Source organism: Orcinus orca, chromosome 20, assembly GCF_937001465.1.
Source record: "Orcinus orca chromosome 20, mOrcOrc1.1, whole genome shotgun sequence".
Lineage (NCBI taxonomy): Eukaryota > Metazoa > Chordata > Mammalia > Artiodactyla > Delphinidae > Orcinus > Orcinus orca.
Window position 1 is genome coordinate 45,102,114 of NC_064578.1, and position 14,704 is coordinate 45,116,817.

The following is a 14,704-nucleotide window of genomic DNA, read 5'->3' on the forward strand; positions in this document are numbered from 1 at the left end:
GGACCTCGAGATAGATATTTCAGTCAAATGAAAATCATCTATAACATGCCAACATGTAGAAAACATTCATCTTTTACTCTGAATCAGAGAATTCATAATAGTCAGAAACTTTATGAATATAGGGAATGTGGAAAACCCTTTAGTTGTGGCTCAAATTTTGTTCAACATGAGGAAATTAATTCTGGTGATAAACTTTTGATTGTAAAGAATGTGGGAATACCTTTAATAGTGTCTATCGGGAGTTCCCTAGCTGTCCAGTAGTTAGGACTCGGTGCTTTCACTGCCGTCGGCCCAGGTTCAATCCCTGGTCGGGGAACTAGGACCCCGCAAGCCACGCAGTGTGGCCAAAAAAAAAAAAAAGTGTCTAAGTGTACATCAGAAAATTCATACTGGTGAGAAACTATGAATGTAATGTATATGGGAAGGTCTTTAGTTGTAGCTATCAGCTTACTCTGCATCAGAGATTTCATACTGGTGAGAAACCCTATGAATGTCAAGATTGTGGAAAAGCTTTTCTACTTGTTTTTTTCCTTACACAGCATCAGAAAATTCATACAGGCAAGAAACCCTGTGAATGTAAGGAATGTGGGAAAACGTTTAGTGCATGTGGTCAACTTACCTGTCAGCAGAAAATTCATACAGGCAAGAAGCCCTGTGAATGTTAAGGAATGTGGGAAGGCCTTTAGACTTGATTTTTACCTCATTGAACACAGAAGAATACATACAGGTAAGAAACCTTATGAATGTAAGCAATATGAAAAAACCTTTAGTGTGTGTGAACAGTTTAATTGACATAAAACAGTTCATACTGGTATAAAACCTTTCGACTGTAAGGTATGTGGGAAGGCTTTTAGTTGTAATGGCAACCTTAGAGTACATCATAGAATGCATACTGGTAAGAAATCATATGAATGTAAGGAATGTGGGAGTATATTCTCAAGCTAGTGTACATAAGAAAATTCATACTGATGTGAAACCCTACAAATGTATAGAATGCGGGAAGGCCTTTAAATTTAGTTTCTATTTTACTGAGCATCAGATAATTCACACTGGTGAAAAGCCCTATGAATGTAAAGAACGTGGAAAGGCCTTTATTCATAGAACAGATCTAAAAGAACATCTGAGAATTCATTCTGGTTTAAAACTCTATGTATGTAAAGAATGTGATAAGGCCTTTAGTTGATGTGGACAGTTAACAGCAGAAAATTCATACCGGTATAGAACCCTATGAATGTAAGGAATGTGGAAAGGCCTTTAGTCATAGTGGAGACCTTAGACCATATCAAAGAATTCATATTGGTGAGAAATCCTGTGAGTGTAAAGAATGTGGGAAGGCCTTTAGACTTAATTCATACTTTACTGAACATCAGAGTTTTCATACTGCTGAGAAACCCTATAAGTTATGTAGGAAGGTCTTTAGACAACATTCACATCTTTATTGGCATCAGAGAATTCAGAATGTAATGGAATATAGGAAAGCCTTTCCATGTCATTTTCTGTTTACAGAATAGCAAAATATTCATGCCAGAAAGAAATTCTGTGAATGTGACTCTTTCCAGACATGTTAATTTAATAAGTGTGTAACAGCCTTCTAATACCTCTCAATCCTTCTTAAATTTTAGGAAGTTCGTATTAGGAAATAAACCTGTTAATGTAACTGTTAACCAAGAATTCTAAGAACAGAGACCTGGTTGAAGAAAAAAAGGAAAACGCTTTTATTTGGGGTTTGTTAGAACTGCAGCCCAAGAAACACAACCCACTCGAATTGTGTTCTGCTGGACTATAAAATGGGGTAGGCTTAAAAAGGTAAAATACTGCAAAGTTACATAAGTTGTCAAGAATTAGGATGTGAGCTGGCAAGAGGTAAGGGTGCTTGTTAAACAAGGATGCTTTGGGGTTACATAATTGTGACAGGGGATGGGAGACTTTTAAACTACAAGGTTGCAACTAGCAGCTGCTAGCAAATACTGTTTTGAAAACAGCTGGTGCTGTCCTTGAGTTTAATACAATTCAGAGAAAATTCAAGTTCTCAGTGATGCATGAATGTGTCTCAGACCAGATCCTCAGTGTCTGCCAGATTACATTTTTGTATGCCTGAACTATGAATACTCCATTATAATTTCAATTTGTCATCAAAATAATTGTGGGGAAGTTTTTAATCAATGACATATACTTATCATCATTGCCTTTACTATCTGTGTGATAGTGGGCAACACATTTACCCTTCTGTGTGTCATTTATAAAACGGTACCCACCTAAAAGTGTGGTTGATAGTTTATAACATGTACAATTTTGCAAAAACTACCTGGCCAAAAAACTCCTTTGAATGAAAAATAGATACGATAATTTTTATTATTATCAACATTATACTTAATGAGTTTCTTAATATAAAGACATAATGAAGGTAACAAATTTAGAAAGCCATTCATCACTTATTGTATTTCAGGAAATTCATCTTTGATAAAATCCATAAGAATATAAAGAACATGTAAAGATCAAATGCAGACTTCATTGCTTAAGTTCTACCAGAAAATTAGAGCTGAAAAGTAACCCTAAGGATTTAATGAGTGTGAGAATATTAAGAATATAGCTGGTGAAACATCAGGGAATGGTGTGAAGGATTTTACCAATAATATAGAAGTTAAAAGGATAACAAAGAGCAAACTGCCTAGAAAATATTTACCAACTTTATTATGAAAAATTTCTGACAAAAACATAGAACGCATTCTGTAATGAACATCCATTTACCCTTCACCTAGATTTGAAAATTTACACTTTGTATATTTGCTTCATTTTTCTATAAAATATAATTTTTGCTGTACCATTTAATAATAAATTGTAAACATTGTATCACTTTACCCTCAATAAATCAGTTTGTATCCTAGAAGGTAGGATATTACCAAAATATTATAATCGTACCTTAAAAATTAATTCTATACATTCTAATATTCAGTCCATATTTAATTTTCCCTAATATTCTCAAGAATATCTTTTAACAAGGATTCACTCTCCAGGCTCATACTTGTTAGTGGTTATGTCACTTTTAAACTGAACAGCACTCCCCCATCTTTGTTTCATGGTTATGTTTTTTTGAAGAATCCATCACAGTTGTCTTAGAATGTCTTAAGTTCTTGGTTTGTCAAATTTATTTCCTCATAATGTTGTTCATCTTGTTACACTGTTTCTAAATTGGAACTTAAGTAGAAGCTTGATTTGCCTCTTGTTAAACATTTTTAGCAAGAACACTTCACAGGTATCTGTGACTGCCAGATCTCTCATTATAAAACTAGCTTATTTTTTTGCAATTAGTAAGTAATTGGGTAATAATTTGCACCTCCTCTTGGAAATGTATAATAATCTATATGTGTAAAACAAGTAATAGATTAAACTGAAAGTCAAATTTTAAATTATAACCCATTCAGAGAGGACTAGTACTGAAATGTTTGTATTTCAAAATTTGTGAGATGTAGCCAAACCTCTACTCAGTGTGAAATTAACATCCTTCGATGCATACAGAAAACTAAAATTAAGGGATGGGACTTTTTGTTATCTCCCACCTCAGCACCTATTCCAGTGTCTTTCTCATATATTAGGGACTTGATAAAACTTGAAAAAAATAAGCAGTCAAGTGAAAAAGTTAAAAAATTACAAAATAAAACGAATGCTAACAGAAGTAGTTAATGCAATTTAAACTAGAAATTAATTTTAAAAAACACTCGTAAACTTATCCAATTTTTCCAATTTAAATTAGAAATTAATTTTTAAAAACACTCGTAGACTTACCCAATTTTTCCAAATTTGATAAAAGAAAAATGACACAATTATAGCAGCATGAATAACAACAGGGATATTATTAACACAGATACTGATGTTGTTCTTTGTGAGAAAATATTATGTAAATTTATTTCAATATATACAAAATTCCAGTTAATGAATTATTGTCTAGAAAGTGAACTTTATTGAAATTGGTAAAACATAATCAAGCCTGAAAAGACCATTAATGAGTGGGAAAGTTAAATTTAGCAAAAAAGCTCCTTTTTATGAGCCAGCACTTACAATCTGTTAGCTCCTTGGATAAAAACTTCAGAGATAATCCTTAACAGAATTTTCCCAGTTCATGCTGCATGACTGATGTAATCTAGATGAGTTCTAATTAAATAGAAAAGGCAAAAAGCTAAATAGAATATTTGTCAGCAAAATGATATAAAAGCATTATGCAGTAAATTCTCATTTATTTGAAATAAACCAGCATTGGAAATTTCTAATTACGTACATATCTAGCTTAAATGATTGAAAACAGAACTTGATTAATTCTCTTTTATCTTCTAGATTCATTCTCTTAGCCTTACTATCACTGATATTGTCCTGATTTCTCAAAATGAAAAAGTGCTGTCTCATTTTAACATTTTGAAGGTGATACAATTTAACAATCAGTGGCATCCTGTAATTACTTTCAAGTAAATACCAACCAAGATTTTTATGTGTATGAAAAGCTTTCATTGGTATTTTCTGGTAAGATCAACAGTGTTCCAGTATCAAAACATTTTATATTTGATGGAATGTATTGTATGTATATACACATGCCTATACACACTCTAGACATAAGGATTTAAATTTAATCCTTTATAAGAGTTTCTTGAAAACAACCGCCAAAACAAAGGCACTTCAATGTTTTTGTTTAGATTTTAATAAATGGTGCTGGGACTCTTATACATACAATACATACCACATACAGGCAGCTCCCGAAAATCTAAATAACTTCTGGTGAATATCAGAGAATACCTGAAGTACTTGGCATTAGATCATCTAAGGAAACCCGATGATCTAAGACCAGAACACGAGAGAATATACACCACAATTTAAAAAGTAAGTGTGGCATAATGTGATCTATGTCTAGGGTTTGTCACAAGGAGCATGAGTGGAGACAATGGCAACAGTGAGATTGCTGGGAGAAGTAATTTCACCTAGCATATCACCCTTTCTTAAACTAGTTAGTAAGTACTATTGTTTGCTTCTGGGAGAATGTGAGAGGCTACTGATTGGTATTATTCTGGAAAAAACAGGAGCATCCCTATACTTAGGACTAGCTGGCAAGGAATTTTGTACCACAGTAGCCCTCCTGCTAGCCTCTCTCTCTCTAAAAACAAATCAGAGTACAAATCAAGGCAGCACATCCTAGTCCTGCCCTGAGGCAGATTACATCAAAAGGATCCTCAAGTGTAAAACTGAGTATATGTCAGAATACCAAACATTTGATAAAAGTAGATTCTCATATAATAGAGAAACAAAGCTAACCAACTGGAAATACTACCAGTAGAATAAACAGAACAGGACTTTTAAGTATCAATAGCATCCTCAAAATGATGTGAACATATATACTATAGCCCCAAAACAGAATCTACTAGAGATTACACAAGTTATTTAAATGTTTTTGCGAAAATAACTCAGTAGAGGGACTTCTGTTTCTAAAAAGATGGAATACATGTCCTTTTCCCTGTTCTTCCTGCTAAATACAACTCAAAACTCTGGACATTATATATAAAACATACAAGATGACTCTCAAAGATGAAGAGAAGCTAGGGACCACAGGACCTAAGGAGCAACATGGGGTGAGTTCCACAGGTTTCATTTTTATCCCAAACTTGGAGCTAAAGAAGCTGGTAATTGAAATGCTAATGTGCAGAGACTGAAAAAAAGTCTCAAGAAAAGCCTGTTCTCTCCAACCAGAGAAACAGGAAAGGACAGCCTAACAAGACATGAAACTTTTAAACAACTGATCTACTTCAGGCAAACACCACCAAAAAATCTGTGGCCCTATCCCCACCACTGAGACCAGAGGCCAAATGGAGACTCTAGCCCTCTGACCTTTATTAGGTTGTAAAAAAGTATCCCCAATGTCCCCACCAGATTGTGTCAGAAAAAGTTGAGTATGAAGTCCACCCTTTAATGGGCCCCTCCACTACCAGTACAATGTCAATGGTTCCTAAATGGGGAGCCTGACCTTCCATAACCAATGAAAATATTGTTCAGGAAATGAGAAATCGAGAACAGCCTCAGATGAAAATGATTTTTAACAACAGGCATACCCTCAAAGAATGACTTCCAGGATTTGTTGCCAACAAAACTATCCCCAAAGAATGCCTAAAGAAATACCTGTAAACAAAAATGAAACATTAAAGAATCGTGGAAAACAAGGAAGGTAGACAGAACACCATAAGAGCAAAACTGTGGGTAAAATAGATTTTCCTTTCCTTAATTATGTTTGACAGTTTAAACAAAAATCATAACACTGTCTAATGTGGTCTTCAAGAAATATTCAAGTCAATTAGAAATGAGAGAGAAGAAAGGAAAGTAAGGTTTCTACACTTACAGTGGATAAATGTTGAACCATTATACTTCAGTATGTACAGCTGGCCCTCCATGTCTGTGGGTTCCATATCCACAGGTTGAAAATACTTGAAAAAAAAATTCCAGAAAGTTCCAAAAAGCTAAACTTAAATTTGCCACATGCTGGCAACTATTTACATAGAATTTACATTGTATTCCCAACTATTTACATAACATTTATATTTTATTAAGTATTATAAGTAGTCTAGAGATAATTTATAGTATACAAGCATGTGTGTAGGTTATATGCAAGTACTACACCATTTTATGTAAGTAGGGAATTGGGCATCTGTGGATTTTGGTATATGCAGTGGGTCCAGGCATTAATACACTGTACCAGGGGACAACTGTATATATTATGTCATGCCTAGAACAACTCTTAAAAAAAAATATAAGAGACCCCACAAATACTCTAAACAGAAAAATAGCAGAGTAGGAAACTACAGCAGTCCATCCAACCACAAAAGTAATTAATAGACTGGCAAAAACAGAATCAACTTTTTCAAAAATCTGGTAACTAATCAAAAGCATACAGCATTCAGAGAACTGAATCAAGAGAAAAACAAGTGTTATCATAATAAGTGAAGTAAGAAAGACAAATACCATATGATATCACTTATATATATAGTCTAAAATATAACACAAATGAACTTACCTATGAAACAGAAACAGACTCAAAGATATAGAGAACAGACTTAGGGTTGCCAAGCGGGTGGGGTGGGGTGGGGGAGGGATGGATTGAGAGTTTGGGATTAGCACATGCAAACTATTATATATAGAATGCATAAACAAGTTCCTACTATATAGCACAAAGAACTATATTCAATATCCTGTAATAAACCATAATGGAAAAGAAAAAATAACCAAGTGAATCTCAGAGCTTTGTGGTATTTTAATTTACCCTGGTCCCATGCCTCATTCCCCAGCTCAGCAGCAGTCTTGACTACAACAGCCCACACTCCCAATACTGCTACCTAGAATCTATAGGAAAGGGGAAATCACAATAGGAAAGGCAAATATATATTAAGGATTGAAGATTACTTAAATAACCCAGTATGTAGATTAAAAATAAATTTTTAAAATTGTAAAAGTGATAACTACAATAAACAGTAAAAGGATAAACATGAAGATATAAAAGAGAACATCAAAATAAAGTCTGGGAGGAGGGAAATATAAAAATATATATCTTTTAGAACATGACTAACTTGAACGATTATCAGTTTAAAGCAAGTAGATATAGTTATGGGTCAACATACTTGAACTCCACGGTAACTACAAAGCAAAAACATACAATAGATTCACAAAATATAAAAAGAAAGGAACTCAAGCATATCACAAAAGAAAATCATCAGAAAAAAAAAAAGAACTGCAAAAACAACTGCAAAACAAGGATTAAATGGCAATAAATATACACCTATCAATAATTACTTTAAACATCATTGGACTAAATGCTCCAGTCAAAAGAAACAGAGTGGCAGATTGGGGGAAAAAGAAAAAGAACCTGCAATATGCTGCCTAAAGACACTTCAGGGCAAAAGACACAGACTGAAAGTAAGGGGATGGATAAAGATATGTCATGCAAATAGAAAAGAAAAAGGGGGTAGCAATACCCATATCAAACAAAATAAAGGCCATAAAGAAAGACAAAGGCATTACATAATGATATTACATTTGTTAACATGTACATACCCAAAACAGGAACACCTAAATATATACAGCAAATACAGACATAGAGGAAGAAATTGACAATGCAATATTATGAGACTTTAACACCCCACTAACATCAATGGAGGGATCATACAGACAGAAAATAAATAAGGCAAGAGAGATCCTAAATGACACCAGTTGTACTTCATTGATATCTACAGGACACTATATCCAAAACAAACAAAAACAAACAATACACATTCTTTTCAAGCACCCATGGAATGTTTTCTAGGATAGACCACATACTAGGTCACAAAAGCCTTAGCAAAGAAGAGGATAGAAATTATTTCAAGCATCTTTTCTGACCACAACGTTTGAAACTAGAAATCACCGACAGAAAGAAAACAGGAAAAGAAGGAAAACATAGAGACTAAACAACATGCTACTTTAAAACCAATGGATAAATGATGAAATCAAAGAAATCAGAAAACTTGTGGCAAAAGAAAATGAAAACACAACATTACCAAATCTATGATGCACCAAAAACAGTTCTAGGAGGGAAGTTCATAATGATACAGGACTTCCTCAAGAAATAGGAAAAAAATCTCAAAAAAAAAACCGCCAAAAAACAACCTAGGGACTTCCCTGGTGGTCCGGTGGTAATGAATCCACCTTACAGTGCAGGGGACATGGGTTCGATCCCTCGTCAGGGAACTAAGATCCCACATGCCGTGGGGCAACTAAGCTCGCACACCACAACTACTGAGCTTGCATGCTTCAACTACAGAGGCTGCAAACTACTGGGCCCACACACCCTGGAGCCTGCGCACCACAACTAGAGAGAGAAAACCCACATGCCACACCTAGAGAGAAGCCCGCACACTGCAACAAAAGATCCCACATACCTTGACAAATATCCCGTGTGCCACAACTAAGACCCGACACAGCCAAAAATAAATAAATAATAAATGAATCTTAAAAAAAAAACCCAACCTAAACTACCACCTAAAACAATTAGAAAAAGAACAAACAATGCCCAAAGTCAGCAGAAGAAAGGAAGTAATAAAGATCAGAGAGGAAATAAATATGAGATTTTTAAGCTTCCCTGGTGGCACAGTGGTTAAGAATCCGCCTGCAGGGGACATGGGTTCGAGCTGTGGTCTGGGAAGATCCCACATGCCACGGAGCAACAGCCTGTGCACCACAACTAATGAGCCTGTGAGCCACAACTACTGAGTCCACATGCTATAACTACTGAAGCCCGTGTGCCTGGAGCCTTGCTCTGCAACAAGAGAAGCCACCGCAGTGAGAAGTCCACGCACCGCAATGAAGAGTAGCCCCCATTCGCCACAACTAGAGAAAGCCTGCGCACAGCAATGAAGACCCAATGCAGCCAAAAATAATTAAATTTAAAAAAATAGAAAAGATCAATAAAACCAATAACGGGTTATGTGAAAAGTTTTTAAAAATGGACAAACCTTTAGCCACACTCACCAAAAAGAAGAGAGACAGGATCCAAATAAAATAAGAAATGAAAGAGGAAAAATAACCAATACCACAGAAATACAAGAAATCATGACAGAATACTATGAACAGTTATATGCCAACAAACTGGACAAGCTAGAAGAAAGGGACAAGTTTCTCGAAACAGAGAGCCTGCCAAGAATGAGTCAATAAGAAACATAATTTGAACAAACTGATCACTAGAAGTGAAATAGAATCTGTAATTTTAAAAACTCCCTACAAACAGAAGTCCAGGACTGGACGGCTTCACTGGGGAATTCTACAAAACATGTAAAGAAAATTTAATACCTATCCTCAAACTATTCCAAAAAATTTAAGAGGAACACTCCCAAATTCATTTTTACAAGGCCACCATTACCCTGATACCAAAACCGGACAAAGACACTACAAAAAAAAAAATTACAGGTCAATATATTTGATGAATATAGATGCAAAAATCCTAAACGTATTAGCAAACCAAATCCAACAATACATAAAAAGGATCATACATTATGATCAAGTTTGATTTATTCCAGGGTCACAGGGATGGTTCAACGTTAGCAAATCAATCAATATGATACACCACATTAACAAAAGGAAGAATAAAAATCACATGATCATCTCAACAGACACAGAAAATCCATTTGACAGCATTCAACATCCATTCATGATAAAAAATTGCTATCAAAGTATGAGAGTGGCTCCAAGCAAGATGGCTGAGGAACCGGAGTCTTCGCTGCAGCTTCCTCCCTCAATTGCTGCTGAAGGTGAAGGACCCACGGAGGTCTCCCCAGAAACAGCCACTCCGGAGCCCCCTTCTTCCGCTGCAGTCTCTCCGGGAACAGAAGAACCTGCCGGTGACACCAGGAAGAAAATTGACATCCTGCTAAAGGCTGTGGGAGACACTCCTATAATGAAAACAAAGAAATGGGCTGTAGAGCGAACCCGAACCATCCAAGGACTCATTGACTTCATCAAAAAGTTCCTTAAACTGGTGGCTTCAGAACAGTTGTTTATTTATGTGAATCAGTCCTTTGCCCCCTCCCCAGACCAGGAAGTTGGAACCCTCTATGAATGTTTTGGCAGTGATGGTAAACTGGTCCTGCATTACTGCAAATCTCAGGCATGGGGATGAGCTACAGAGGAAAAGATATTGATAACTTAAAATGAATCTTCACAAAGCAAACAGCTCTGAAAAGTTTTGATCTTGTGGCAAGAGACTTGTGGATGTGATCTCTTCAGCATGCATCTACTGTGACCCATGTCTATACATTTAAAATATCCACAGAGTAGATGGACTCACAAAAATGTGATTTGTATTAAAACACAAATCAGCATAAAAGATTGACATTAGGGTTTACCCATTACTACAACTATTGCTCCAGAGCTGCCTCCAAAGTGTTGAAAAGGAGACTAAGATTATATAAAGCTGCTTTTGTACCACTTCTCAAAATGACTGAAACTGTTTACTTGAAAAATTAGCACTCTGCTGATTCCCCCCCCCCCCATAAAAGTCAGTTTACTAAAGGATTCTTTTGGGGCTTATTCAGGGGAGTGCAATTTGTTTGAGGTATGTGTTTTGCCTTTTCTCGTTTACATTTCTATCTACAGTGTTACCTTGTGAAACAAAGTTGCATTGACCTTCTGGCTTTATTACCTTGCATAGTCCAGTAGAGGGCAACCCAGCTGACAGAAAGAGTTAGGCAGTTTGGTTTTATCTCTTTGCCAGAAGACAATAGCTATTCCTGCTAATCTCTAGCAAACATCTAGCCAAGAGAGCACACATGTTGACACACTGGAAGATTGCTTTAGAGAAAATTCGGGGTTTCGGTTTAACTTTTATTGGGAAACAAGGAATTTTACAAATTTTGGACAAATGAGTCATCTGACTCTTTTCAATCTTATCTTTTAATGATTCTTGAGTCCCAGTGGTTATAACTGTGGTATGAAACTCTCTCTTATTTTTAGTGTCAAAAGCACTCAGTGAGTAAACAAGGCAGCATCTTTCAGTTTTTTATAATGTATTTTCCAGCTTGAAAATGCTCAAAGAATAATTGGAAAATAGCTAGATTTTATGTGTATTTCATGCCATGACTAAAAGTACCATTTTTTACTGATGCTATTAAACTGATAATTGCTTTAAATAAAAAAAAAAAAAAAAAGTATGAGAGTGTATATGGAACATATCTCAGTAAAATGAAGGCCACTTATGACAAACCTACAATTAACATAATACTCAATGTGAAAAGCTGAAAACCTTTCCTCTGAATATTCAGAAACAAGTAAAGGACACCCGCTCTTGCCACTTCTATTTAATATAGTGTTGGAAATCTTAGCCACTACAATCAGATAAGAAGAAGAACTAAAATGTATCCAAACTGGAAAGAAACAGGTAAAACTCACCATTTGCAGATGACATGTTAATCTATATAGAAAACGCCAAACTGCCCACCCCAAAAATATAAAAAGTAATAAATGAATTCAGCAAAGCTGCAGGATACAAGATTAATATACAGAAATCTATGGTGTTCCTTTAATAATGAAATATAAGAAAAAGTGGGAAAAAAATCCCATTTAAAAGTGTCAAAGGGGCTTCCCTGGTGGCGCAGTGGTTGAGAGTCTGCCTGCCGATGCAGGGGACGCGGGTTCGTGCCCCGGTCTGGGAAGATCCCACATGCCGCGGAGCGGCTGGGCCCGTGAGCCATGGCCACTGGGCCTGCGCGTCCGGAGCCTGTGCTCTGCAGCGGGAGAGGCCACAACGGTGAGAGGCCCGCGTACCGCAAAAAAAAAAAAAAAAAACTGTCAAAAACAATAAAATAACTAGGAATAACCTTAACCAATGGGGTGAAAGACCTATACACTGAAAACTATAAAACACTGATGAAGGAATTTGAAGATGATACAAAGAAATGGAAAGATACCACCATTCTTGGAAGAATTAATATTGTTAAAATGGCCATACTTCCCAAAGCAATCTACAGATTCAATGCAGTCCCTGTCAAAATACCCATGACATTTTCCACAGAACTAGGACAAATAATCCTAAAATTCAAATGGAACCACAAAAGACCCAGAATTGCCTAAGCAATCCTGAGAAAAATAACAAAGCTGGATGTGTCACCTTCCTTGACTTCAGACTATACTACAAAACTCCAGTAATCAAAACAGCATGATAAACTTCACTGTAGCACTATTTACAATAGCCAAGCCATGGAAGCAACCTAAATGTCCATCAAGACATGAATGGAGGGGGCTTCCCTGGCGGCACAGTGGTTAGGAATCCACCTGCCAATGCAGGGGTCACAGGTCCAAGCCCTGGTCCGGGAAGATCCCACACGCTGCAGAGCAACTAAGCCCGTGTGCCCACAACTAATGAGCCTGTGCTCTAGAGCCTGTGAGCCACAACTACTGAGCCTACATGCCACAACTCCTGAAACCCATGCACTGCACCTAGAGCCCATGCTCCGCAACAAGAGAAGCTACCGCAATGAGAAGCCTGCATACCGCAACGAAGAGTAGCCTCCACTTGCTGCAGATAGAGAAAGCCCATGTGCAGCAATGAAGACCCAATGCAGCCAAAAATAAATAAATTTTAAAAAGAGAGAGAGGACTTGAGGTTATGGGGAGGGGGAAGGGTGAGCTGTGACAGGGCGAGAGAGAGTCATGGGCATATACACACTAACAAACGCAGTAAGGTAGATAGCTAGTGGGAAGCAGCCGCATGGCACAGGGATATTGGCTCGGTGCTTTGTGACAGCCTGGAGGGGTGGGATGGGGAGGGTGGGAGGGAGGGAGACACAACAGGGAAGACATATGGGAACATATGTTTATGTATGACTGATTCACTTTGTTATAAAGCAGAAACTAACACACCATTGTAAAGCAATTATACCCCAATAAAGATGTTAAAAAAAAAAAAAAAAGAGAGGAATGGATAAAAAAGATATGGTATATATATATATATATATATATATATATATATATATATATACACACACACAATGGAATATTACTCAGCCATAAAAAAGAATGAAATAATGCTATTTGCTGCAACATGGATGGACCTCGAGATTATCATACTAAATAAAAGTAAGCCAGACAGGAAAAGGCAAGTATCATATGATATCACTTATATGTGGAATATTAAAAAATAATACAGGGACTTCCCTGGTGGTCCAGTGGTTAAGACTCCATGCTCCCAGTGCAGGGGGTCCAGGTTCAATTCCTGCTCAGGGAACTAGACCCTGCATGCCGCAACTAAAAGATCCCACATGCTGCAATGAAGACCTTGCACGCAGCAACAAATATGCTGCACACCGCAACTAAGACCCAGGGCAGCCAATAAATAAATAGATAAATATTGTTTTAAAACGATACAAATGAACTTATTTACAAAACAGAAGTATACCCACAGATACAGAAAACAAACTTATAGTTACCAAAGGTGAAGTGGGGGAGAGATAAATTAGGAGTTTCGGATTAACATGTAAACACTACTATATATAAAACAGATAACCAACACGGGTCTACTGTATAGCACAGGGAACTATACTTAATATTTTGTAATAACCTATAAGGGAAAAGAATCTGAAAGATGTTATATGTATAACTGAATCACTTTGCTCTACACCTGGAACTAACAACATTGTAAATCAACAATTCGTCAGTAAAAAAAAAAAAAGAAACAACAACAAAACAGCATGGTATTGGCACAAAAATAGTCATGCAGGTCAGTGGAGCAGAAGAGAGTCCAGAAATAAACCTATGCACCTATGGTCAATTAATCTATGACAAAGGAGGCAAGAATATACAATGGAGAAAAGACAGTCTCTTCAACTAGTTGTGCTGGGAAAACTGGACAGCTAAATGTAGGACAATGAGATTAGAACATTTACCTCACAACATATACAGAAAAACTCAAAACGGATCAAGAACCTAAATGTAAGACCGGAAACCATAAACTCCTAGAAGAGAACCTAGGCGAAACATGTTTTGACATAAATCATCACAGTATTTTCTTAGATCAGACTCCCAAGGCAAAAGAAATAAAAGCAAAAAAAAAAAAAAACCAAATGGGACCTAGTTAAACTTAAAAGCTTTTGTACAGCAAAGGAAACTTTCAAAAAGACAAAAGGACAACCTACAGAGTGGGAGAAAATATTTGCAA

General features: G+C 36.4%; 1 protein-coding gene, 1 long non-coding RNA gene and 1 pseudogene across 7 annotated transcripts in view; 2 read left to right on the top strand and 1 right to left on the bottom strand.

Moving 5' to 3' along the window:
* Positions 1-3,812, top strand: part of LOC117198228 (uncharacterized) — a 39,014-nt gene extending 35,202 nt beyond the window's left edge. For all 6 annotated transcript variants that reach the window (XR_007474178.1, XR_007474179.1, XR_007474177.1 and 3 more), the window contains 2 exons: positions 540-727; positions 1,623-3,812. This is a non-coding gene — a long non-coding RNA (uncharacterized LOC117198228). The remainder of the gene's footprint in view (positions 1-539; positions 728-1,622) is intronic.
* LOC101274236 (60S acidic ribosomal protein P1-like) overlaps positions 1-14,704 on the bottom strand; it is a 46,703-nt pseudogene that overhangs the window by 10,318 nt on the left and 21,681 nt on the right.
* Positions 10,238-11,637, top strand: LOC117198239 (ubiquitin-like protein ATG12). The gene has a single exon (XM_049703072.1). It carries the CDS (start codon positions 10,250-10,252, stop codon positions 10,670-10,672), a length of 423 nt encoding a protein of 140 aa, XP_049559029.1. The 5' UTR covers positions 10,238-10,249; the 3' UTR covers positions 10,673-11,637.